The following is a 27,751-nucleotide window of genomic DNA, read 5'->3' as shown; positions in this document are numbered from 1 at the left end:
GGCCTGGGAACGCCTTGGTATTCCCCCGGACAAGCTGGAGGAGGTGGCTGGGGAGAGGGAGGTCTGGACCTCTTTGCTTAGGCTGCTACCCCCGCGACCCGACCTCGGATAAGCGGATGAAGATGGATGGATGGATGGATTATGCAATTCTGTTATTCAAATTTAATGTACTTGAGTTGGACCAACGTAATTAAATAATGATGAATCAACTTATTTACTCCAGTTGAGTCCAACTTAATTTAGCTGAGTTGACCCAACCCATGCAAATGAAGTTAGTCCAACAAAAATACTTAATGCTAATAGAAAGTAATAGATTAATGTAAAAATCCTTCCCATTATTATTTTAAGTTCATTTGAAGAGTTATTTTTGGAGTGTCCAATAAAATCTAGAGTCTGTTTAACATAAAACTTGAATGGCTTTATAACAACTTTCACGTAGCTGTCACTCCATCCATCCTCTTATCTTTATCAGAGTTGCAGGGGGGCTAAAATATAACGACCACCCAATTTCATCTTTTTGAGTGTTCCAGGAAAGATGGAAATTGCAATGCTGTACGTTTTCACAGACAATCAAAACAATTGTGTTTGCGTAATTTGCAGAGTAAGAAAAAAAGGAATTGAATGTCAAGAGACACTATCAGACAAAACATGCTAATTCATATCTCCTATCAGAGAGCAACCATGCTGAAAAACCTTTCACAGAGAGTGTTTATCAAAGACTGTGTTATGAAATATGTGCATGAAAAGTACATCTATTTTGTTCAGGCTTGAACACACCTAATCACCATAATAATACAAACGGTTGTATTATTAAATATAAAATGTTTTTTTTTTTGTTTTGTTTTTTAAAAACCAAATCCCCACAGTTTTTATGTTTCGAAAAAGGAATGAATGATTATTGGCCCCTGAATGATTTTCCATTAATAAATCTAGCACACTTGAAAAAAAGTCTGGATACCCTGATATAAGCCATGACAGCATGATTTCCCAAACTTTAACCTTTATTGGCACCATATACTAATACTGTAGAAATTAGTTAGTTTCTAAATATAAATCTTTAGTGGTAGAAAGTCAGAGACAGGTAAAATTCATATTATTCATAGTTATATGATATAGTTTATATTCAACCTGAACAGACTTTGACTTTTAGGGCTGATACTGATACCAAAAACTCTGATATTACTATGGCAGCCAGTTTTCTTTATACATGTATATTTATCTCAGGAATATGTTTTGCAAACTGTTTAGCAACTTACTGTAAAGACAGTGACCCTGCTCCACTGTCTGCTCAGCTGTTATGCTATTCTGCTACGTGCTGCAGACTGTGCTTTGCTTGATATACTAGTGTCATGCATCAATATCTACTATTTTCGAAAAAATGCATCCATGTCCTCTGTACTGAAATCGTTTCATGTTTTCCAGTGTAACCAGTGGGGCTTTTGGGGAGCTGACACTCACAGGGGATTGATGTTTTTGTCAGTGTTAGCTAAAATCATACTGAAATGTATCCTTCTCAGCAAATATAAATCCTAAACCAAAATGCTGCATAGCAGTTAAGAGGGGATTTTTACAGTTCTGAAAAGTTAATTGGATCAATCTGTGTTTCAGCGATGGACTGTTAAGCAGCTGTCAAATCATTTTAGCAAATACTCTACAAAGAGTTTGCACAAATTAGACTGACCATAGCTGTGGCTTTCTGATCGCATACTCCTATGGGAGAGCTTGTTCTTGGATCCACTTTTTTTTTTTTTTTGCTCTTCTCATACTGGAGATTCCAATGCAAAGGGCTCATTGTATTTTTTCCCCAGACTTCCACTGGCAATCACATTAATGTTAGTATTTGGAAAACAAAGAAAACGGAAAATGTGCAATAGGCAAAGTAAACTGTGTTAATGAAAAAATTCTGAAAGTGAGATGAGTAGAGTCCAGAACCAAATCATTGTAACTGTGGTAAAAGCTTAAGCATTTACTGAAACGTTGAATATTTCAAGTACTTTCCCAGTTATCCCATGGTGGAATACCCTATTAACCATATATAACATCATTTAACATCATATAAGGTAATCAGAAAACTGATCTGGATGTGATAATTATTTCCATTGTAAAAAGACAAATTTTTTTAACTCAGTATGCTGAAATGATGATGGGGTAATGCTTCTCTTCTCTTCGCTTCTGCTCACTTCTTCTCTCAGATGCTTATCTCTACCATATGTTGCCCTGTAACATGAATGACTAAAGAGATACCTGTGGCTCCACCGTCTGTTGGAAACACTTACACATACAGATTTCAGTTTTCTGATCTCGGATGTTGTGGGGCAAATTAAAACCTTAAATTCTTTGCAATCTTTTTCTAAACAATTCTGAACAATTCTGTGATCACAAGAGTGCTCTTGCCGTGTTCAGGCAGGTATCAAAATAACCACCACATCTGTTCTGTATGCCAGTGTGATAGTTTTTCTACTTCTCTCTTTCTCGCTCATTCCTGTGTTTTATTCTCTGTGTCCTCCTGTTCCATCTATCTGAGCTCATGTTGTGATATCAGAGTGTGTGTGAGCAGAATTCCAAGGACACATGGGTTGACACAGAGGTGAGCCAGTTCATAGACACGCGTTCAAGGAAATTGGTAGACTTGGGGACCTAGCGGTAGTCATGGGAACTATATGATTATAAGCAAAAACACAAATTAAAATGGTTTAGACTAACATTATCACCCGAGGCACCAAACACACAACCATGTAACATACTGAAAGGGTTCCACCCAGACTGCAATCCTAAATTGGATGAGCAGAAGAAAATGAGAAATATTTTTTCAGTTCTCTGTTTATATAGAATATATATATTTTCACAAATTTAAGAACAACACAACCCAATATATACTATTAAATAAACTAATGTTTATTTTGTGTCATATCAACACTATTTCACGCCATAAAACTGTAGACGGCTGGCTGTATTTGTTTAAAATGGATGGCCAAAAAGTTGAATATAGGAGGAATACGAGACAATAGTAAGAATAACAGTGACATAAGTTGTCTGCTTTAGGATGTTCCACCAACATTTGAGTTTAATGCTTCAGACTTGGAGTGTGAACATCTTGACATATTTCCTCACATTTGGTCTTGTTTTTCACAACAGCAGCAGAGCTTTTTGACTGCAGATGTTTACATCTGTAGCTGCATCTGGTTGTGGCGGATACTGTGGCTTCAAAGCAACAAGGTTCTTTGTTCCAACCTTCTAGTTGATTGTGGTCAATGACCACAACCAAACAGATTGTTTGCGACATGCAGACTACACACGATATAAGACCTATGTCATTGACCTGGAGGGTTTACACTTATAGGTCAGTGATATGGGTATTAGGGTAACTGGGGATTCTAATAGAGTTGAGGAAGACTGTGATACTGTGCGATTTTTTTTTTATGTTGATGATCAGTTTTGATTTTATATTCATTTTTTATATGCCACATTTATAACTGGAGTATATAAGGAATTGATAAATCAGGTAATTGGAGCAGTAGGTGCGGTAAGTCACAAACTAGGCAAGTGGCTCCAGCAGATCCCAGGAGCATCATTGGAGATCTCTGTCCAGATGAGTGCATATATATATGTGTGTGTGTGTGTGTGTAGTGTACATATATAAGCATATGTACCATGTGCGGAAGGTAGGAAGCACATGGTAAACGTGTACTCTAAATAAAAAGCACTTTTTACTTGAATACAAATGACTTTGAGGAGGAAAAATTTAGTTTATAGGCTGTAAAGGCAAATATACATTAAAAAACAAAAAGTCATGGATCTTTTTATGTACATAAACCCAAGTGATCTGCAAGTCCATTAAAATAAGCAATAAAGTTTAAAGCAGGAATATTTCAGCAGCAGCAGTAACAGTCTCTTTAATGGCTTTTTTTAAATATTCAGTTTTTCCGCAGTGATCTTGCAGTACTTTCATGTATTTAGTGGCATTAAATCTGTCATCTGAAAATTAAACTTGTAAAAACATACAATGCAATACACTTTATAACAAATACAACTCATAATATAGAGATATTACTTTCTGTAATACATACAGTACCAGCAAGCTGGGAACATTGTTGGCCCTGGTGTCTAAAAAAAATTCATTCCATAGCTCTTTAACTCCTGGAAGTTACACTGTAAGCATCAGGGCAGTTTAGGCCTCCAGAACATCCTGGGGCATAAATAAGATCTGGGTCCGTGTAGATCGCTCTCACTTTTTGTGTCACAGAAAATGCAACATTAATATTTCCCCACAGCCAACAAATCCACTGAACAGACACAAACCAGCTACAATGTTAACTGCTCCCACAAACCAGTCAGTGGTTGTAGGCATGGTTTGTGCCTGGTATGTTTATGCTATAGAGGTCAGTTGTTAGTTGTCACACATGCACTGGATGAAATTATGCCTCATTACCACGCACTGGATATACTGCTGCCAAAAGCTTTCAGGGATACATACAGTGTATATTAATGGGTTACTGAACATAGTACAGATGTATGTTTGTGTATTATTTGCTGACTATACATGTTAAAGCTCTTTTTTCACCGTGCACCAAAGCATTTAGTGGAGCAGAACAGTCTATTAGTCTACTAGAAGACCTAACTATTGGTCGTCAAACTAACACTTTGTTATTCTTCGCTCCACTTTAAAACTGATCTAAAACCAAGACTCTTCTGTAATCAATGAAACTGGCTACATAGGTGCTTTCTGCCATGAATAAACCAACAAATCAATAAGTCAAATGAACAAAAAACTACAAGATGAAAATATTAACAGATATAAAAGCTAGAACATATTTTCTTCATGTCAGATACAAAAATTAAAGAGAAATATGTTACACACAATGTGTAATATGTATAGCTATTGCATCCACATAGACAATATAATTTAATATAACATATAATATTATAATATAATGGTGATGAGTGAGTAGTGATAAGTAATATTGTAAGGAAAATATACCAGAAAGCCACAATATATATTTCCACCATATAAGTGTTAGTAACCAGAAAACAAATAATTTATATGTTGAATATTTTTAGTTTTAAAATATTGCATGATCATGTTTAAGGAAACGTCTAGGAACAAAAAAATGTTAAACTCATTAGATTCTGTAGTTGTGTAAATGGTGGACTTGGCCCTTATGGTTGCCTTGTGGTAAGTGCCTTCTTAGCTTAGGATTACTACATGTTATTCATTTATTTGCTCATTGAGCTAAATTTGTTTTCCAGGCATTTTAACTTAAGGAAACAGTTTTTACTGCACAGCAAGGGCTAGTAGTGATGACTCAGTGTTCTTTTATTCATGTGTGTTATGCTCAGTTAATTATTGTTTAAGATTTGTGATGATGATTAGTGGTGAAAAAGCTGAGTTACTGAGATTGAGGGTCCTGACACATCTAATCATCTGCACTGGTATCAAGCAACAATTCTGCAAATACTGCTCTTCTAGCATTTCTCTGTCTCCAGGCTTGGTGGGGTTGTTCTCATATTGTTTACCTGCCACCAAGAGTATACCTTGGATGGGTTCAGTGGAGAACATTTTGTTTATTCGCCTGGCTTCTATCTCTCTATAAGCAACTCACCAAGGCTGTAAGTCTTTGCTTTTTAGGCACCCCTTTCTTTATCACACCTTTCTGCAGCTTGATAGTTGGCTAACTTCCTTCTGCGCTGTCTTGATCTTGGCCTGTAGTCCCCTTCTCCATGGAAGGTACTGGTCCTTGTAGCTGTTCATCTTATAGCCAAGCTTCTCTGTGATCACTGCTGCTGTGGTATAGATCAGCTGGTCCCAGTAGTTATTGTCCATAATGCTGCATTTGCATTTTCTAGTAGACCTCTTTTCTGTTTATTGTTGTTTTTTGTTTGTTTGTTTTATTTGTTTATTTTTTACCTGACCTAATGATTAAAATTCCAATTATCCACCATCAATTAATACTGAGATATCTTCATAGAGTATATTTTCTGCAGTTGTACCACCTGCTTCATACAAACAGGTCATACAAGCAAGAAGACAGTGGACAAAATGTGCACGTTGCAATAGGTGTGAGTCCGCTTCTTGCTTGAAATTCAAACCAAAAACCTAAGTCTAAGTTTGAGGCGTTGATACCGCTAGAAACTCACTAGAAAAATAGTTGGATAATTCTGCGACTGCCACAGCATTGAACAAGGTAGTACAGGAAAACAGGATGGGGCAAGCTAGCTTCTTTTTCAAAAGCTGGCTTACATAGCTTTCAAAAACTTCAAATAAAAGAAAGGGGATTGTTCACTAGTAACGTATGACAGATGATTTTGCTCTCTTTGATCAATAAAATCAATTAAATAAGATTTAAAATAAAAAATGCTAAAAAAAAAAAAAGAGCTCTCAACTATACCCAGAGGCACATGTAGCCTCCTTACCTGCTTACCTTCGTAACTATAGGGAATAGGATACATATTGTCATATTATCTCTGAAACTGATACATTAACTTATGTAAATAGTGTAATCTGTATCAGTTATATTAGGTGTGAGAAGAAGTGCTGACTGTTGCAATGGTAATCTGTAAATATTTGAATGCTTTGCCACATTTCTAGTTTCTCAAGAACTGTACTGTTTTGAGTGGCAGCCCTCTTTCATAATGGCATCGACTTAAATGAGAATCTTTTTTGCACTTCAATTGTTTGACAGCTAATTCTACCTTGCTTTGTCTCTAAGTCTCTGCTCTTACACCACAGTGCCTTCTATCTCTCATTCTGACACATTCACACTCCAATCAGTGTATCCAGTTAGTAGATGACCTGCTGTACTTCCTGAGCTACAGCCACCAAATGAATACTTTTCTTGTCCATGACATTAAAGCAAAGCTTTACCTAATTAACTTATACTGCTGTAAGCTTGCATGAGTCTGAGATTGTTTTTGGCCTTCAAATTTCCTTTGACTCTGCTGCAAGTTCAGAGTGTATCTTTGTTCTCTGTCAGTTCTAAATGTTACGACCTTGGACATCAAGTTCCTCTTTTATGTCTACATATACAGCTTCTGTACCTATACGTACTGATTCCAGCTTACACAAAATTCACTAAGTGTTCTGTTTTCAAACACCTTGCTGTTCTGACCTCAAGAATAATCTGGAAAACTTAAACAAGCCTTGAAGTTTATCCTGTTTGGTTTCTGTAAAGGACTCTTCAGTACTCAGCAAGTTCACTTCACCTTTATTTGTGTACCACCAAACAAACACATCTCCTCTCAAGGTGAAATGTTTTATAGTTAAATAAAACTAAACTAAAAAATATAAATACATATTTAAGTAAAATTTTCTTTTAAAAAATCCCTTGTTTTTGTGTTTTAATTGATGTGTTTCCTGGGACTTTGAATGTCTTTAAACTAATAAAAACTGGACTAAACCTTAAGATTTTCAAACAGTAAAAACTGAACTGAAACAGGAACACTCACTCAGGAAATTAAATGAAACTAAACTAAAGTCTGGTTATTTCTGGTTATTTCTGGTATTTCTGCGTATTCAAACCCAGATCTGGATCATCAGACTAATTAGTGTGGATGCTGATTAAGCGTTAAGTATTGTTCTTCTATTCTTTCTTCTATTTTATTATTATCCATTCCGTACATTTTTCGCCGACAACACCATTCAGCTTAGAAAAACCATTCAACCACCATTCAATTCCTCTTCTTTTGGACATTACTGCTTCTACTTTTCTCACTTTTAACTTTTATATCTTTTTAATTATTCAACTTTATTGAACAAAAAATTATAATGTATTTCACGGGGGGGACCCTTCAAATTCTCATTCAAAATGTAGCCATCGCTGTCCTCTTTGATCCAATGTTATTATTATTGTAGTATATATTATGGGGTTCTTTCATAAATGTCATCATGTCCATTTAATAAGCTCCACATGCATGAAAACTCGGTAGACTAGACATTGCTGTCGCTCACGGTGAAAGAATTTTGTCAATACGACTTGTAGTTTTTTCTTGGGAAGCATTTGTTTCACAATAACTTTTGTCCAATGGGGGGGCAACCAGGCTCACACCTGCCTGCTTAATGAGCTCTGTCTGTCACTCTGCCAAGATTCAACTTCTTTCAACTGTTGCTGTGTCCCCAATGTTTGCTCTACAGCCATCATTTTACCCTCAAAACGTAGTCATTGTTCTTCTCTTCCAACATTGTGTTTTTCAAAGCTCAGAGATTTAAACTTTTTGATTTGTGTGGCTCAAAGTAGGGGGATAACCTTCTAACTGACCCATAGAAATACATTGTATTTTTAGTCAGGAATTTGTCTCAACAGCAGGAAAGACCCCACTTTTTAAATTGCTTCTGTCATCACATTTTTGACACCACGAGGATAAAAGAGACACTGCTGTGTAGAACAATTCATTGGGATCCTCACAGTTCAAAAGCTGTTTTGATGGGAGTTAGGGTCTAGGATTTAGATGCAGTCTTTCAACAGGTGCACCAAGGCAGATTTGACAGGGTTTTGCCACAGAATAACAATATGCCAGTAGTTAGTGCAGGACAACTAAATAGGGTATTCTGATTGGCCTGTTAAATTCAAGCTTATTGTTCATTGGTGGCTTTTTCTTCCGCACACAGGTGGTTCAGATCTGGGCATTTGGAGTCAGATGATGACTTTTAGAATCATCTTTTCTAACTGAATGATTAAAACTTACGGCATTCAGCTGTCTGTAGTGGATTTTCTCACATTTCAGTCATTCAGTGATTAAAATAATATGAGGTTTCAAGTTTTTTTTTATGCAGATGTTTTCTTTTGTCATTACTCGGCTTTTTCTAATTTACAAACTTTTGTTTTCAGATGAAAATTTCTGTATTTTTCATCTCATTCAACATTTTTAACTTAACATGCAGCAATTATTTCATTTCAGCTCAAAACATTCAGCTATCAGCATCCACACTGCAGTTTCTTCAGAAAATGCATTTTCTATCTGCTGTTGCTTTGTTCTTTGTGTAAATGCATGTATATAATGTCTTCTGTCTTAATATATGTTGTAACTTCAGGTCTCGTTGTGTAGCTTTAATAAAAATCAGTTCACCTGACCTAAAAATAGTGTGTATACATAGTATTATTCATAAACATCTTACATTTCACCTACTCCAATCAAGTCAGTCAACCAACCCTACCAAATACATCCTCTATAACATGTAGTAATAGCTAAACACTGCACTTGACTATTAACCCCCCTCTCCTCATTTCAGTCATTCATTAATTAATCTGTCCATTTATCTGTCCTTTTTGTTCATTTGCCTAGCCGATGACTGATCCATAGCGAGGGTCAGACCTTGATGAATTGATGGAGTGATCAGGTGTAAAGAGGAAATTTGTGTGTGTTTGTGTGTATGTATCAGCTTAAATCCAGAAATAGCTGAAATGTTCTTGACATTTGATTCATTTTTAATGATTTAACAATTTAATTTCTTCAGTGACCAACCAGACAGATAACTGCATCACTAAAATTCTGGTTTGAAGTTGTTCAATTAGAATTTCATCAATTAATACTTCTGTGGTGTTTCATATAAATCTGCCTTGTTCAAAATCTGTTACATATTTTGAGTTTGTGACACAAATTCATTACAAAAAACATTCTTATACAGACTGATTATGCTTCACCTAAATCAGTTCAGACCTGGAGCGCTGTCAGGTAATGCTAATACTTATTAGCGAGCTTGATTAGCATTGGACAGTTATAATGTAATGAACCTGCATTTATAAAGTACTTTTTTAGTCTAACTTGACCACGCTAAGCACTTTCAAGTAAAGACCACACAACAATACTTTACCTGATATAATTCAATTCAAAACAGTTTCACTTATATACCACCAAATTACAACAGTTGCCTTAAGATGCTTTAAGAATAAAATACTTCTTAGAATAAAATACTTTATGCTTTCACAAGCCACCCCCACCCCCCCACTCTCTCTCACACACACACACACACACACACAAGAAAAACTGTGTTAGTATCTTCCTGTGGGCTTGGCTTTCATGGTGACACCAAATTTAAGCTGTCTCGGCACTGAGATGATCAAATTCCCTAGACAAATCACTGCACAATAACGCAAGTCCCAGCACAGCAATGTGAAGAGGTCATCCGTAGATATTAATGGCCTGCTGGTTTACTGGTCTGTGAATGGTTAAGTTTATTCAGGCATTATTTAGGGAATGAAATCAATGGCTTTTAACAAGCATTTTAACCCTAGAGAGGCTGATGCATACAGGGGAAAAGGTGGTTTGGGTGACACTGGGATGAGAAAAACAAGAAGGGAAAGGAAATGAAAAAAGGCTAAAAGAAAAGCAAACGAGGCTGATACAGGAATTTTTTAAAAAGACAAACAGAAGAAAGGTCAAGAAGGAAGAAGTCGAAAGGGAGCTGGGGGGAGGGGGGGTAAATGGGGAAGGATGAATGGAGGTAGAAAAGAGGAGGAAGGTTGGGGTGAAAGATGGAGGACAGCAAAAACGTCCTCTGACGCCATGTGGTTTGTCCTTTGCTAATCTGCTGAAGTACTCACGTAAGCACAAAGCAGGGTCATAACAGGGGTGTTATCTATTATTTTGTCTAGAGGAAGATAGATTTGTAAATTCTTGTGGACTGGACAGTTGTGTTTTTTTATTGTTATCTATGGGTAACTAAAGTCCTTTCTCGCTTTCCCAGAAGCAACTGACCATGAGAGTTGATAAACCCTGATCAAGCAGATCACCAATCTCGCACTTTGCTAATATGGCATTTTGACCAGAACTAAAAGTCCATTACTCTGCCACCTTTCACTTTCCAATTTAATCCATCTGAACGAGGATGCAGAACTACATATGAGTTTGAATATCCTACTCATAGGTTTCTACACCATTTTTTATGCCTTTGCCTTATTCTTGGTCCCCTGCTACTGAACAAATCAGTGTCCAAAACCTATCACCGTGACATGTGTTTTATTAAAACTCCACAAGAGTAACAATGTGAGCTATTGTGAACCATGGACATTTATTATGTAGGTGCTTAGATTTTGAAATGACATTATGATAATCCAATAATAACAGGATTTTTTTTTTGCATGATTCTTTATCTGTGAGTTACTTCCCACATCTAGTTTGATTTTTATTCCAGCCAGTGTCTTTTAGCAAGCAATTAACGTGAGGGTTTTCCTTCCCTGATCCCCCTCACACATTTTTGTGACTTTTCTGTGTCTTTTTTCTCCTCAAGTAGCGAATGCTAACAACACTCACGTTCACAAAGATGGTCTGGTCTCTGGTCCTGCACCCTCAGTGACCTTGTTCTTTATTCCATCCGTGCTTGGATCTGAGGTCATGAACACAGTAGCGCTTCTTGCTTCTCTGGGCTATGTCTCTTTTTTCTTGTCTTCCCAGATCTGCTCTCTGTGAATTTGAACCGATATGATGTGGTTGCTCTGACTGATGCTCTAAAAGGTTTCCTGCAGGACCTGCCTGCCCCCATCATACCTGCCACCATCTACAGTGAGCTAGTCTATACTGCTCAAGGTACAGTGTGCTACACAGTACAAACAACAGGTGCTCTGAGGTACGCAGATACTTTTGGGTTTACACTGTTTTGGGCACTATGGACTGTGTTTCTAAGGCCTTATGAAATTGGACAGCAATTTTATTGCTTGTGCCTTTCAAGCCCCCAGTGGTAGTAGTCTTTGTATGTTTAGAAAGACATTCTGTGGATGCCTGTTCATAAACATCTGCTAACCATATTGTCATTGCTAAAAGAATCAAAGACAAATGGATTTAATTCATTCTTTGCCTATTATCTAGTCTATGGTTTTCAGTTTCTAAGACACATTCTGATGCAACCTCTATTCTGCATGGAAACAATTTTGACATCCATCTGCCTATAATTCAGTTTCTGCCACTGTACCAAGGTACTTGTTTTGACCAGAGACAAGATGTCAAGGTTTTGAGCATGTTTGCTGTATCCTCACATCTGCCAGAATTTTGCCATGGATAAAAACAAGAAGAATATAATCCTCTGTCAGCTTTCAACATAAACTGTACTGAATTATGGTCTAGTGTCAGTCTCTGTCTCTGTCCCTCTATCTTTCTTTCATTTTTCATTTTTCATACACCTGACCTTCTTGCCCCCCCTTTTACCTGCTGTCCACTCCACCCAGCAGGTCCTCTTGAAACTCTAATCCATTTGTCATCAAGCCTCCCTTGATATCCTCCTTTTTTTTGCTTAATGTGTGCACTGTGCATGGTGGAAATAAAAGACCTGTCAGAGACAGACTCACATTAACAGTGTCCGGCAGCCTCGCCTCTGTTTGTCTGCCCCAGGGCAGCTGTGGCTGCAATGTAGCTCCACCCATCACCAGTGTGTGAATGGGTAGATGACTGAATGTAGTGTAAAGCGCTTTGGGGTTCATAAATTTTTTTTACTTATTTTCCATTAACAGATGTCATCCTCAAAATATCTATAATTAATAATGACAAAACAGTAAATCAGTAAACTATTCACCCTGCATTTTATGTTGCAGGTTTTTATACTCACATACATGGAATTAGTAAAAAGCCTTATTGTTCTGTCTTCATCTGTTGCTTGAAATTTGTTGATGTTGTAACACTTAAAATCCCCTCTCGTTAAATATTTTTCCTCTGGCTGTTCTTTTCTCTGGGAGTCATTTTCTCATCTGATCTGAATCCTTTTTTCCAGTCAGTGGCACATCATGGGAAATTCCCCTACATTATTAGAAACAAAGATAAAATGTTTGGAAAACTGAAGGGATTTTTTTCAGAAACCTTCTGTACTCTATATGAAGCAACCAGTGGGACGTGTTTTTTATTTTTTGCCAAAGCTATGTATTAAAGAAATTAAAATTTCTCTGACATTGCCTGAGTAAGATCTGTGTATGACAGCAACATGACTGTTTAATTTAATCTATAATGCTTTTGTACATCACCTCAAACTTTATTTGAGCCTTATATTAGTCCAGTCATATTTCTATTTTTCCTATTTTAAAACTTTTTTGAATACTGAAAAATAACCTGTCATGAGAAGATGGTAATCCTGTATTCCTTCTCTCATTCGTTCCTGCAACATCCTGATCACAGTTGACCTTTGTTATCATGCCTGAGCCACTTTTCTTTCATAGCAACAGAAAGATCTAAGAAGTTGCTTTCTCATGTGTACAAATGCTCCTTAGTCCCTTAAAGTAACAATGTCTGCAGAGCTAAAGTCATTAGATTTGTATCTGAACATTTGTTTTTTTTTTACTTCAGAAGTTTCCCATTCTACTTAAATATGTGGTCTGTGAATCACTTATCTTCTTTAATCAGAGGGCTTCGTTTTCCTCCAGCTTGTGTCTTCCTTATCCTTTCCCAGTCCTTCCCCCAGCGTTATTTTTTATGCTTCCAAGACTCATTCATTGCTTTTGTCAGCATTAGTTAACCTTAATGCTCTCACAGAGGTTATTATCTATGAGGATAAAGGCCAGCTGCCTGAGTCAGCCTGATCACTGTCCATCTGGACCTAAACGTGTGAGAGGGGAAAAAAGAAACGGCTTTTCAGTTGGAGGGGTTGATGCATTCAAGGGCATTAATGTGCTGTTGTAACAGGCTCCAGCCTTCTGGTGTCATTATGTTCCCATTGAGACATGAGAGCATCAATGAGGGTCACCACTGATGTTGGCTGATTAGGCATAGGTCTCAATTTACATTCCAGATCATCTTAAAGGTGTAAAATAGATTCAAACTACATCCATACTGGAAGCAATCAGCAGCAATGTTGTAACCAGGAACTCTAAAAATTAAATGAGATTCTACAGATCCTTATGTTCTTTTTGAACTCTATTTACCCGTACAGTGTTTCAAGTCCTTTGTCTACACACACATACTAAATCAGTCAAAACTGCAATTTCAACTGAAATAAAAATGCATCTTATCTCCATGAAAACCCAGGAGATAAGAGGCATTTTTATCTCCAACTATAGATAATGCTGGTCTGGTCCTAACCACCATAATGTCAGCATGTCTCACACACACTCTTTGGCACACCAAGGAGTCTAATGTCCAGTTGTCCAGTCTCTCAGAGCCCCAGGGGGTCAAACAGGCAACCCAAGTTCTCGCTTCAGCCTTGACCTCCATTGATTAGTTTGGTCAACAATAATCAATAACGACAGACGGGAGGGGGGCTGAATGTGCCAGTTGTCTGTGATCAGTAGAGATCACACAGAGCTAGGGCTGACCTATTTAACATGACCTTCATTTAAACAAACCAAACACACATATATACACCACAAGTGTCCCCTGAACCCCCATGAGCCACCTCTCTGGGCAGGAAAACACACTCAATGTTTATATGTTTTAAATGTATTTTTACATTTTATACAAATGTCTCAGTTTTAAACTTCAGTTTTACAGCACCAGGCTTTAAATTTAATTAAATTCTATAAAAACCTCTCCTCAGTAGCTTACATTGTTTCATTGTAACAGAATCCTTACTGGAGTCAAAACAACATAGTTACATTCACTGAAAATGATACATGGATGTACTAGAAATTATACAAAGGTATTTCACACATTGCAACATTTTTATCTGCCTCTTTCTGGCCTACTAAATATGTGTAAAGGTGTAAAATGTCACACTATTCTGAGATGCTGAGAAGAAAAAAAAGCAGACATAACACTTTAGGATGAATTTAGAGTATATTCCAGTTAATTTTACAAGCTTGGGTGTGATTTTAAAATGAGACTTTATTATTAAAAGGAATCAAATAAACTGAATCAGTAAAAAACAAACAAAATTAAACAAAAAAAATTAAACTCCATGAGCAGCCAAATAGACTCAGCCATAGATAAAAAAGACACGTTGTGTGGAGTGCAGTTAGGAGTCTGTTTGTCCATGGAAGATCAGCACTCTCCCACTGTGTCCTCCAGTTAACACACAGCAGTCTCGGGCACAGATGTTTTTTTTATTTGCAGCTTCTTAGCCATGATAAAGGGCCTGTGCTGAGAGAGCTTGTCAATATGTCTGGTCCTTCTTGAACACAGCCCATTGTCTAAACCCTGGCTAGTACAAGAAAGGAATTGGTATATACCCTGCACAGCCTCCCATGGTGTCATTTTTATAACCATCCATTTATAGAGGCCATGTGATTTTCTCCTTACTATATATTAGGCTAGCTTACACGTTACTGGCTGTTGGACTAGGACTCAATGCAAATAACAATATCCTGCCAAGGCTTTACATCTCCTCAAAGTCAGCAAGCAGTTAGCTACATGCTTAAATTGATATTGATGTTGCTGTTTCTCACCCGGCAGCACATCTATACTTCTGTTTAAAAGGAAAGCTGGAATGTTTCTAATGTGAAAAATGTTTGTGCATGTGCCATCCAGGGTGTCTGCTGAGCTGCACAGCATATCCTAGAATGCTCAAATGCATAAATTTTCACAATACTTTGTCTGATTACCACTGGCATTGAGTAACAGCAGGTTTGAAGTGCTTCTGTAAAACATTTAGTTTAAACGTAACGTGATGCTGGAACAGGAAGAAACCACTCACCTATGAGACTTACCTTAGATAAAGGTAAATATCTGTAATCTTTAAATGAAAATCAAATGTGTGGTTGACACATCTACTCATCACTGAGTCTAAAACAACAAGGAAAAGTGTCAGATGTCTTAACTTAGCCTTAAACTTGGACAAATGTCCCTGCAGCAGATCCAGTGACCAAAAGACTCTAAATGTTTCTGTCAACATAATAATAATGGATTGGATTTATATAGCACTTTTCTAGGCACCCAAAGCACTTTACAATTCCACTATTCATTCACTCTCACATTCACACACTGGAGGCAAGTTACAGTTGTAGCCACAGCTGCCCTGACAGAAGCAAGGCTGCCATATCACACCATCAGCCCCTCACCAGTAGGATAAAGTGTCTTGCCCAAGGACACAACAACCAGGACAGAGAGAGCAGGGGGATTGAACCAGCAACCTTCCGGTTACAGATGAGCTTCCCAATCCCCTGAGCCACGGTCAAATATGAGTTTGCAAGGCTGTATCACAAACTCAGATTCACCATCCAAAGTAGTGGCTGGTGAACCACGGTTGATCTGATATCCTCGTGTTGGTGTTGTTCCCAGATCATCATACTAAATGTTGTTCCAGGATCAACATTGCAAGTGACCAATCAGAATGTTGTGACGTCATACTTTTGCGACTTCGGGAAAAACCGGCGTAAAACAAAAAACTGTACTAAAGCTGCGTGAAACCGCCTCTGTCTGCCGATCAACGGACCCTGACCCTAACCCTAACCGTAACCCTTTAATAAACAGTAAGCAGAATTGATATTGTCCTTGCAACATTGAAATTTCATAAATGCACGAATGGCTTGGCGCGTTGTCTCTTGACTTTTGATAGATTGAATTAATATGACCTTTACCAACCTTTATTTAAGGAGATTAGACTGGAAATGTGGGTTGTGGTCTTATTTGCAAGAGTCCTTCCTGCAAATAAAGACATGACATGAACAGGGTCAATTAATCAAATTGAATTTGTCTGCAATTATGACTTCCATACAGACTAGGTGACATTTTATCAGTAAGGCTGAGTGTAGCTAAGCTTGTAGAGCAGAGCAGTTACTAATCAGAAGGTTGGTGGTTCAATCCCTAGCTACTCTATTCTACATAGCAAATATATCCTTAGGCAAGGTTGCTCTCTGACTCATCCATCAGAGTGTGAATGTTAAATAGACAACATGTATGTGGGGAAACACAGTTAAATTGTTTTCGCCTGCACTAGTTGGTGCATATTTCTTGTATTGTGCACAGGTCATGCTAGCCTTTGAATTATTCTTGGTGGGAATGCTCCAGGAAAATCCTCCTTCAACTCAGCTTTCTCCTGTTCCAGTCCTTTTTAAATTCATACCATATATAACAAATGCATTGTACACACTCACTGTCCACCCCTCCCTTTGTCTCATAGTCCAGGTTTTTTATCTCTCCTGGTGCTTAGAGCAGCATCTTTGTGTATTGTGCTGTGCAACAGGAGATTTTTCCCTTTCTTGGAGCAATAGGAAACCAGAGTTGCTTTTTCAGTAAAGTCAAAAACTGAAAATGGTACGTTCATGTTCTTGACAGCAAGAAGTTCAGAAGGAAGCTCAGGCTTGTTCTTTCTCCCTGTCTCCAACATGGTGACCTCCCTATTGAGCAATTCCTCACCCAAGGCATAAGACATGAAAAAAAAATATCACGTGTGATATTATGCCCATGCAGTCCTTCGGCCATGTCAGCCACCACTCGTTTGCCCTGAGTTTGCTTCACCAGTGGACTTGGCTGTGTAAACTTGCATATTCCAGGCAAAGCTGGACTGTGCATCACATGCTGCCCATATTTTGATGGCATTGTGGTGGGGCATGGTCTGTGGTTCCGCTGCAGGGGAGGCAGACGCACCTGAGTGGCATCCGCAATCATGCCTCGCTGGCTTTAAGGCTGAACTAGGTCCTGTAGTGTTGTGGTTGTGGAAGTGTTCAGCTGCAAGCTGAAAAGCTGCAGCTGTGTGTGAGATCAGCAACCGAGTAAAGTATGCTGAAAAGCACTGAAATATGGACAGGTCTGCCGTGTGTTCGTTACAAACATATTCTTCAGGTTTGCTTGTCATATATTGCTGAAATAGACAGCAGCCACAAAATGCAACCAAGCACTCGTCAACAGTCACACGGGGACCTGGATTGTACAGCAGGGGTAAACACTGTACCCACCTTTCAGTCTCAGCATTCCAAAGGCTTGCTGTTGCTTCAACGTTTGACCTGTAAACTCTTGCCAAAATGAGCAGCCCAATGTCAGCTTTCAAGTCAGTTACACCCAAGTCTTTCCAGCTGTCCCCATACACATGTCCCCTCTAAATTTGTCATCTGAAGCACAATATTTTCAATCGATGGTGTCATGAAGAGCTCAAATGATGGCTCGATGTCCTCAACATGGCTGACTGCGTATCTGGTGGGGCCTGGAACCATTTTGATAATATTATCAGTACTAAGTCTACCCTGTTGTTGGAGTTGGGAAAGGGACCATGTTATCTTTCCATTTTTGGAAGGGTTTCTGTCTGCTGGTGGTTGAGAGACAGCAGGAGGGTTAACACTCAGTCTCATCACATGAGAATTCCTCAAAACCAAGGTCCTCCTCAACACAATACTCTGTCTCTGACACATTCTCCTCCATGGCACTTTCACTGTCAAAGAGTTGTGCCAAAAACTCATTGACAGTAACGTTTTCCCAAAGGACATTTTTAGAGAGCATACAGATTGCAGAGTACACAGTGCACCAATGATTTAGATAGAAGGCAGTCATGAAAGCTTTTGTATGTTTGCTCCTCCCTTATTTTCCATGTCCTGTCATGTCCTTGCAGGAGATTCCCACCCACCACCACACAAGAAATATCAGTTGTAATTCAGCAGGTGTGAGGATAGTAGGTCACACACAGAAAGACATGCTTTACAAAGCTAAAATAACTCAGGGTAAAACTGACCCCAGAGGAGTGTCGATGTATGCAAAATGTGTACACCCCAAATTTCATCATAAAAATGTTATGCTTACTTAGTTGCCCCCATCACATAAGGAAAAGTCAAGAAATAGGAAGCCAAAACAAAAAAGTTAACTATTAATTTTTGAATGATGATCATTGAATGGGGTCATTGTGACCCCATGCAATGCTTTACATTTAGCTGTGAATAGCTCCAGTGCAAGCTGGAGGCCACCACCTGATGAAGCCAACTGAACCACATAATCAGCAAAAAGCAGAGACAAGATTTTGAGACCACCCAAGTCAAAGCCTTCTGCCATTTGGTTACGTTATGAACAGAATCAGTGACAAAGCGCATGGTTGAATGCTGTCAAAGCTCTGCCAGAGGTGGGAGTTGAAGATCTGACGGACTAGGCCTCTGCCAGGCATTCCCAGCGCACCCTCACTAGATTTAGGCACACCAGGACAGTCCATTCAGACAATGAACATTCAGTGTCATTAACCAAATAAAAGCAGGAAAACTGAAGCAGTCGCTTGTATCTATTCTTGGTAATTATAAGGCTCAGAAGGTAGAGCTCGTTATCCACTGATCAAAAGGTTGGTGACTCCTCGAGTCATCATGTTGCAGTGTTTGGGGCAAGCCCAGAATTGCCCCAGCCAAGCTCTTTACATCAGTGTTTCAGCCCTGTAGTGTTTCTTTGACAGTTGGTGAATATGTATTGTAATATGAAACATTGTGGTCTATAAAAATAAGAATGCACTGCAGTCTATTTACAAGAAAGGTAAGACCTGATGCTACAGTATATCTGTTATAGTTAAAATATAGTGTAAATACTATGTATTGTCTACTGCCAAAATCAACATAGGCTGAAAAAGGACATTTGATGAATCATTGTTATACCTAGTTTAATGCTCCAAAGAATTCAGGTGTTGTGTCTTTTCTTTCAGAGAGTCAGAGTGTGGAGGAGTGTGGGGATAGGCTGAAAAGGATCCTTGAGTCTCCCAGCATCCCTCAAGTCAACCACCAGCTCCTGGTCCACCTCACTGGACACCTGAATCGAATCAGCCAGCAGAGTCAAGCCTCCCCCCGGCTGCTAGGACAGGCCTTCACTGACATTATCTTCAAGCACCTTTCTCTTAGGTACAGATATAAAAACTATCAGGACCTTCAACACTTTCCTCTTGGAAATATCCATGCAAAGTTTTTGGAGGAAACACTTTATTTCATGTGAATTTTCTTTTCTTTTTTTACTGCAGTGAATTTATTTGATGATTATGATGCACTGAGCCACATATCCTTTGGTTGATTTCAAGTTATGTTTGTGGCTGTTAACTTAACTATAATATAAGAGCCCGTGAAGGACAGGAAAGCAATGCTGTTGTCTCTGCCCTATATCATCATTGATAATGACCTGTACCTTAACTCTATGTTTTTGAAGAAAACTAAAAAGGACTGTAGTAAACGGATAGATAGGCAGACAGACAAGTAGAAATATTTTCTTTTCATTCTCCATTAAGAAATGTTTTTGCTGTTTATTGAACAGGTAATTGAAATGACACAGAGGAAAGAGATAGTATATTAGGCTTTGGAGACTCAGACAAAAATATGAGAAACACTTATTTATTTTGGTCTTGTTCACTTCAAGAAAAATACTAAATGATGCCTTACCTCATATTTTCTTTAGTATCTAGCACTTTTTGGTAAGGCTCAGACAAGAAAAGATGTGTAATTGTTTAAATGCTTACAGACTGCAGAACAATTTAGGATTAATCAGAGATTCCATACACATGAAATGAGCTATTATGGCATCTGGTGCAAATAACATGGCACAATGTGAAATACCACCCCACTCTTTTTCCACCCGTTGTTCACGTCAAAGGTAAACTTGCCTGACCATGCTACACAAACAACCCTCATTTCTGACTCACTGACTCACTGACTGCCCTCCCCAAATCCAGCACATCTCCACAGTACACAGTGCCAGGAGAAGAAATTCCTTGGTAAATTCTGGAAAAACAGTCACAGACTAACGTAAGCAGGTCACAGATGAACAAAACAATTTCGGAAGCCTTGTTAAATGCCATTCTTCTGGATCTCTCTCTCCAGGATGTTGATTTTAAAGATGAGCCAAATATCACACTTGGTTTTCTGTTAGCAAGAGCATTTTTTTTTAATATAAAAGTATCAGCTGTTTTAGTTGGATGAAGGTAATCTTGTCACGTTTTTATTTGAGCTTGGCTAATACAAATAATCTTGGCCCAAACAAATCTCTTCTGTTTGTTGCTTTTCCTTAGTAGTGGTTTCTTAGCAGTTATTTGACCATAAAGGCCAGATTTGCGCAGTCCCCTCTGAACAGTTGATGTATAGGTGTGTCGTGGCACTTGATGGTTTTTGAGACTGCACTTGGGGACAAATTCAAAGTTTTAACAATTTTCCAGACTGACTGACCTTCAGTTCTTAAAGTAATGATAGACTGTCATTTCTCTTTACTTAGCTGGTTGGTTCTTGTCATAATATGAATTCTAACAGTTGTCAAATAGGGCTGTCAGCTGTGTATCAACCTGACTTCTACACAGCACAATTGAAATTGTACCTGAAAGTACATCATGAACTATATTTACTTTTTTATGCAAAACTTAGTTCAATGGTGTCCCTTACTACAATTTGTTTTCACTTTGGTGCTTTGTTTACAGTGCAGATGTAAATCCAGAGCATCACATCAGGATTTTGGAGGCGCTCATCACAACTGCAGGTCAAATGGAGATGCAAGCAGCACCAGGTAGGAAAATAACTATGGAGATGCACAAAATATGTTTTTTTTTCTTTTGCCTGAACAACAATCATTCACTGCACTGATGCATTCTTTCAATATTTTATTTAATAATTTAAAAATGTTCTGACACATGTATAATTGAATTATTAATAAATTTAATTATAAAGGAGCAATAATAGCTTATCAGCAGTTTTGCTGCTCAGGGAAAAGGCTTTTTTGTTATTTTTGTTATTTACCAAGAGAAAAAAGTTTACCTGCCCATATTTGAAAAAAGTATCTTGAATTAATTGTGATTAACCACATTTTTTTAAAAGCTGAGTTGAATTTCACTAGCCACACTCAAATCTGATTGATGTCAGGCCTGAATCAACAAATCTTTATGATGAAAATTAAAGCTGTACAGCTACATAAAAAGTCACAGTCAAATATTATGTCTCAATAGTGACATATTAGATGGAATTACTACAATCAAATTCTAACCTATAAAAATGCCCCATTGCTGTCACATTGATGCACTCCATTTGGAGTCCATTTATATATTGCAGTCAACATTTGAATTGTTGGCCCAACGATAAAGAACATTAGCTTTGGGGTCTGCCATTCAATTATTCAGTTTTGCCAGTTGATAGTGTTCCTCTGCACTTTCTTTGAGGTCTTCAGTCATTTGAAGTTAAGGTGCATGTTTTGCTTTTTCATTGGCAGGGCAAGGTGATATCATATCTGACAGAGCATCTCTTTGTTTGATGTGTACAAAGAAAAAGAGAGACAGAGAGAGGTAGGCTGAAACAGGGAGCTCAAACTCATGTGTGAGCATTTTTCTCACCCATTACTTCCACTAGTAGCCTTCAAATAGCATCAGTGGAGGTCAAAGGTTAGCACTGTGACTGTTGGCTGTGTGTGTGTGTGTGTGTGTGTGTGTGTGTGTGTGTGTGTGTGTGTGTGTGTGTGTGTGTGTGTGTGTGTGTGTGGCACCTGTCTCAGCAGAGCTGCACTCTAAGTCTGTTTTTTAAAATGAAGTCTGAATTCACTGAATTCATGACTGTTTCTCTGCTACCTGAGTACTGTGGCTCACCATCTCTGCTCAGTGTGACTGGTATCTGTACATGTGGGTTTATCCTACAGTTGCATGTGAAACCTTAGTCTCGTCCAGCTCGTGTGTCGGTTAGCATGCTAAAATAATGTGAGGGGGAAAAAAAGGGAGAATTGTAAACACCCATATAAAGCCATTCACATTCTGGCCCTTTCTCTGTGCTTTTGTTAGGAGACATTTTGCTTCTCAGGCATGCCCATAACTTGGCAAGAATGTAATATACACAAAACACACTTTAAATGCACACACATGTTCTCTATGTGGGCTGTCTGTGGTCATTTATTTGACTGGTTATGCATCCCATCTGGGTTTGAAATTGACTCTTTGGAGTTTATCACAGCGATAGCTGGTGTTACCATGGTGCTTCCTTTGGTCCCATTTAAAGGAAAATTCTGGTTTATTGGATGTTGGGTCTTGGCCATCATGTTTCCACCTTGAGTTGGGTGCACGTTATGTGATGCATAGGTTCAGTGTTGCCTGTTATATTAGTCTCAGATGCAAAGATAGCTGGGCCAACATTAGCGTTACTGTAATCCGATTACTTTTTTCAAGTAACGAGTAAAGTAAGGGATTACTATTGCAAAAACGGTAATTACATTACCGTTACTTTCCCGTAGGAACGCTGCGTTACTGCGTTACTAAAACCGTGAGTTTTTTTGTTTTGTTTTTTACAGCATAATCCTGATGTACAGGGTCAGCTGCAGGGCACACAGACACACACATACTGCAGATACACAAACCTAAATACAAACACATGCTAGTGTGATGAATTTCTGTAGGCCATCATGGTTGTATAATGTGATTAAGGTCAAACGAATGCTCAGCTTTCAGCTGCTGTATTTATTAGTATTTTGCATGTTTCTGTTTGTGGTTCTGTGTCCAGCTCAGTAGCACACAATTAAATGGCTCGACTAATGACACACACACACATAGACAGTTAAAGTCATCCATCCAGTCCGTCCATTTTTTTTTTTTTCATTTTGCTGTCATGACAAGTTTATTTAAAATGAAGTTTGGATGATGAGGTTACGATGAGACTCAATTTGTAAAATTTTGTAACCCAGTCAGTTATTAAAGCATGCATTGAGGACTTGTTATTGTTTCTCATAGATTATGTTTCTATTTGTGCTGATAACGCCTTATTTTTTAACTGCTTTGTGATAAATAAATAATAATCAGTGTAATCAGCTACCAGTCTAGTAGGTCATTTGTCCAGTGATAGACTGCAAGTCCAGTGTGTACATCACTTTGTAGGTGATAGTTGATCACTAGTTAACATTCTAGGCTCCATTTGGATAGCTAACCAGTATATTAGCTTCTATCACCGAAAGGTTAGTATAAATTTAGCTAATACACCTGGCTAATTGGGCCACAGTGTTATTAATTGCATGAATGATGACATTTTTTTACAGTTTACCTCTGTAGTTAGAAATTATGTTACTCTAAACTTATTATATGTATTTATTGCATTGTTTTATTTCAGCATGTTTGCTTTCTTCACCATTGCACCATAAATATGGTATACATGTTATTGTCTGTGTCATGCTGTCTGTGTGTTGATGTCATGTTGTCAGCATTTTATGTTGTCTACTCTGCTATGTACACTGAGAGCAAAGCAATAGCTGGAGCCCAGGTCCTTGTATGTGTACACATACTTGGTCAATAAAGCCGAATCTGATTCTAAACAAACATTCTGTAATTGTTCTTCAGTCTTCAGAGTTATTAAAAATGTACCTTTGACCCCAATATTTCATTCAGGCTTCCCTCAGAGTATAGTCAGTTATATTTAAAAGTTAATATTCAGGGATGTCCTCTTCCCGACAGCACAGCACTCTCCCTCAGCCCTGTACAGTTTTATCCTTAGTCTCTATTAGAAGATTATCTTATAATGCCCATCATCCAGCACACTGCTCCCTGGTTGAGTTGTTTTATGATGTATTCTGGAAGGAAGCTCACCCATGGTTAATGTCCATATTTTGCTGTAATTCAATTCAATTCAATTTTTTTTATATAGCGCCAAATCACAACAAAAGTCGCCTCAAGGTGCTTCATAGATACAGAGAAAAACCCAACAATCATATGACCCCCTATGAGCAAGCACTTTGGCGACAGTGGGAAGGAAAAACTCCCTTTTAACAGGAAGAAACCTCCGGCAGAACCAGGCTCAGGGAGGGGCGGGGCCATCTGCTGCGACCGGTTGGGGTGAGAGAAGGAAGACAGGATAAAAGACATGCTGTGGAAGAGAGACAGAGGTTAATAACATATGATTAATGCAGGAGGTCTGTAATTTGCATGAGTCGCCGACATGATGGTAGGGATAAGGTCTAGGGTTAATACATAGTGAGTGAGAAAGGTGACTGGAAAGGAAAAACTCAATGCATCATGGGAATCCCCCGGCAGCCTACATCTATTGCAGCATAACTAAGGGAGGATTCAGGGTCACCTGGTCCAGCCCTAACTATATGCTTTAGCAAAAAGGAAAGTTTTAAGCCTAATCTTGAAAGTAGAGATAGTGTCTGTCTCCCGAATCCAAACTGGAAGCTGGTTCCACAGAAGAGGGGCCTGAAAACTGAAGGCTCTGCCTCCCATTCTACTTTTAAATACTCTAGGAACAACAAGTAGGCCTGCAGAGCGAGAGCGAAGTGCTCTAATAGGGTGATATGGTACTACAAGGTCATTAAGATAAGATGGGGCCTGATTATTTAAGACCTTGTATGTGAGGAGCAGGATTTTGAATTCAATTCTGGATTTAACAGGAAGCCAATGAAGGGAAGCCAAAACAGGAGAAATATGCTCTCTCTTTCTAGTCCCTGTCAGGACTCTTGCTGCAGCATTTTGGATTAGCTGAAGGCTTTTCAGTGAGTTTTTTGGACATCCTGATAATAATGAATTACAGTAGTCCAGCCTGGAAGTAATAAATGCATGAACTAGTTTTTCAGCGTCACTCTGAGACAGGATATTTCTAATTTTAGAGATGTTGCGCAAATGGAAGAAGCAGTCTTACATATTTGTTTAATATGTGCGTTGAAGGACATGTCCTGGTCAAAAATGACTCCAAGGTTCCTCACAGCGTTACTGGAGGCCAAGGTAATGCCATCCAGAGTAAGAATCTGGTTAGATACCATATTTCTAAGTTTTCAGGGCCGAGTACAATAACCTCAGTTTTATCTGAATTAAGAAGCAGAAAGTTAGCGGCCATCCAGGTCTTTATGTCTTTAAGACATTCCTGCAGTTTAACTAATTGGTGTGTGTTATCTGGCTTCATGGACAGATAGAGCTGGGTGTCATCTGCATAGCAGTGAAAATGTATGCTATGTCTTCTAATGATCTGCCTAAGGGAAGCATGTATAATGTAAACAGAATTGGTCCTAGCACTGAACCCTGTGGAACTCCATAATTAACCTCAGTGTGTGAAGAGGACTCTCCATTTACATGCACAAATTGGAGTCTATTAGATAGATATGATACAAACCACTGCAGTGCAGTACCTGTAATACCTACAGCATGTTCTAATCGCTCTAATAGGATATTATGGTCAACAGTATCGAATGCTGCACTAGAGGTCTAGCAGGACAAGCACAGAGATGAGTCCACTGTCAGAGGCCATAAGAAGATCATTTGTAACCTTCACTAAAGCTGTTTCTGTGCTGTGATGAGCTCTGAAACCTGACTGAAACTCTTCAAATAAACCATTCCTCTGCAGATGATCTGTGCTCATGTAAAGCTTGAATTAACATCAAATAGCCCCTGGCTACCACGTTTATCCCTTCATATGTAATTTTAAGGATCATGAGATCATGGAAACTACAGTTCCTGTCATGTACCACACTTCACTTACTCTGTTCACTTTCTTCTCTCTTTTTCCATTGTCTTGTAATAGTATGTTTCATTCCTGGTCTTGAAAAGAAAAAAAAATCAGGTGACTTTGCACAGTTTTGTAACCTCTCGTCTTTTAGAGTGTTTTGCACTCGTCCTCATAAACATGTTGGCTCATAGCTCATAGTGGTTCTTCCCTAGTGTTAACTTTTCTTTCTCAAAAAAATAACTTGGTAATACTAATGAGATACTTGTAACATCTTGTAATATGATTTTTTTTTCATTGTGTAAATTTGTGTTTCCATGTTAAATGCAAATAAAACTGAAAAAATTAATCAATGATGTTTTGTTACACATCAGAAACAATGGTCTTTTGTGATGTTTTTTTTTTTAATTTACTGGATCCACTGATTTATTAAATGAAGATTTAAGACTTAACATTTAACTTAATTTTTATTTACTGTTAATGTGACAAAGTGTTAGAAAGTATCCTCATTATCTTGCCACGAGATATCGTTAGGGTTTTATTTGCATTAAGTGCTAGGTTACATACACTACAATCCTTTCTTCATTAACAAATATTTGACGGTTTAGTGAGAAACAGTTTTATACAGTACAGTTAAACATACATATTACTAATGCAATGTCTAATTTAATGGTTTCCTAACTTTACTAATTACATCATAACTACTAATGAAACTGGATGTTGTATTTATACAGTTAGTTGTACAGTTACTGTATGCTGATTCTCATGTAAGTTCTTCTGTTATTTGGGTAAATGCTTCGATTTTTAAAGATACTTTTCAATGTATCTTATTGTTTGGTTAAAAGAACTCCGACATCAAGGTACTCTACCCAGTAGAGCAGGGGTGGGCAACTCCAGGCCTCGAGGGCCGGTGTCCTGCAGGTTTTAGATCTCACATTGGGTCAACACACCTGAATCACATGATTAGTTCGTTACCAGCCTCTGGAGAACTTCAGGACATGCTGAGGAGCTAATTTAGCCATTTAAATCAGCTGTGTTGGTTCAAGGACACATCTAAAACCTGCAGGGACACCGGCCCTCGAGGCCTGGAGTTGCCCACCCTTGCAGTAGAGAATTAAAGAGTAATATGGAAGACCCCTAAAAATGTTCAAGAATTAGCAGTAACTGTATGACACAGTTTATGGTCAAATTATTTTATTCTTCTCGTAATCCATCAATAATGCATTGGACTTCTGACCTAAAGTTCTAATGATGCACATAACTACATGGTAAAATAAAAATGAAACATCTGATTCTCCCATGTAGCAATTAAAAAAGGCTTGTTTTTATCTCAGCTGGGGGAGACGGCATGTGATTGCACTCACTCAGAGACATGTGCATGTGATGGACTGTGCCAGCTACCCTTCAAGCACGCATGTAGTTTCTACCAGCTGTGTGTGACATATTTGCTGCGCTGAAGGGCAAATGTGATGTAAAGAATATGAGACGGGGATGGATGGGTGAGCTGAAGCCAGCCGTGAATACCAATGTGCTTCTTCTCATCTATGTCTCTGTCTGCCACCACCTGTACTACCACACTGTCTTCC

General features: G+C 38.3%; 1 protein-coding gene across 5 annotated transcripts in view; it reads left to right on the top strand.

Moving 5' to 3' along the window:
* pik3r3b (phosphoinositide-3-kinase, regulatory subunit 3b (gamma)) overlaps positions 1 to 27,751 on the top strand; it is a 188,473-nt gene that overhangs the window by 77,347 nt on the left and 83,375 nt on the right. For 3 of the 5 annotated variants that reach the window (XM_042221467.1, XM_042221466.1, XM_042221469.1), the window contains 3 exons: positions 11,386 to 11,517; positions 19,448 to 19,640; positions 21,194 to 21,279. In XM_042221467.1, coding sequence (XP_042077401.1) covers positions 11,386 to 11,517; positions 19,448 to 19,640; positions 21,194 to 21,279 — 411 coding nt within the window. Of the gene's footprint in view, positions 1 to 11,385; positions 11,518 to 19,447; positions 19,641 to 21,193; positions 21,280 to 27,751 lie in introns of those variants that run through there. The other 2 variants (XM_042221468.1, XM_042221470.1) reach the window with 2 other exon arrangements.

The sequence above is a fragment of the Haplochromis burtoni genome, unplaced genomic scaffold (genome assembly GCF_018398535.1).
Source record: "Haplochromis burtoni strain Fernald_Lab_line unplaced genomic scaffold, NCSU_Asbu1 Contig_67, whole genome shotgun sequence".
Taxonomy (NCBI): Eukaryota; Metazoa; Chordata; class Actinopteri; order Cichliformes; family Cichlidae; genus Haplochromis; species Haplochromis burtoni.
This window is presented reverse-complemented; position numbering and strand designations above follow the sequence as displayed.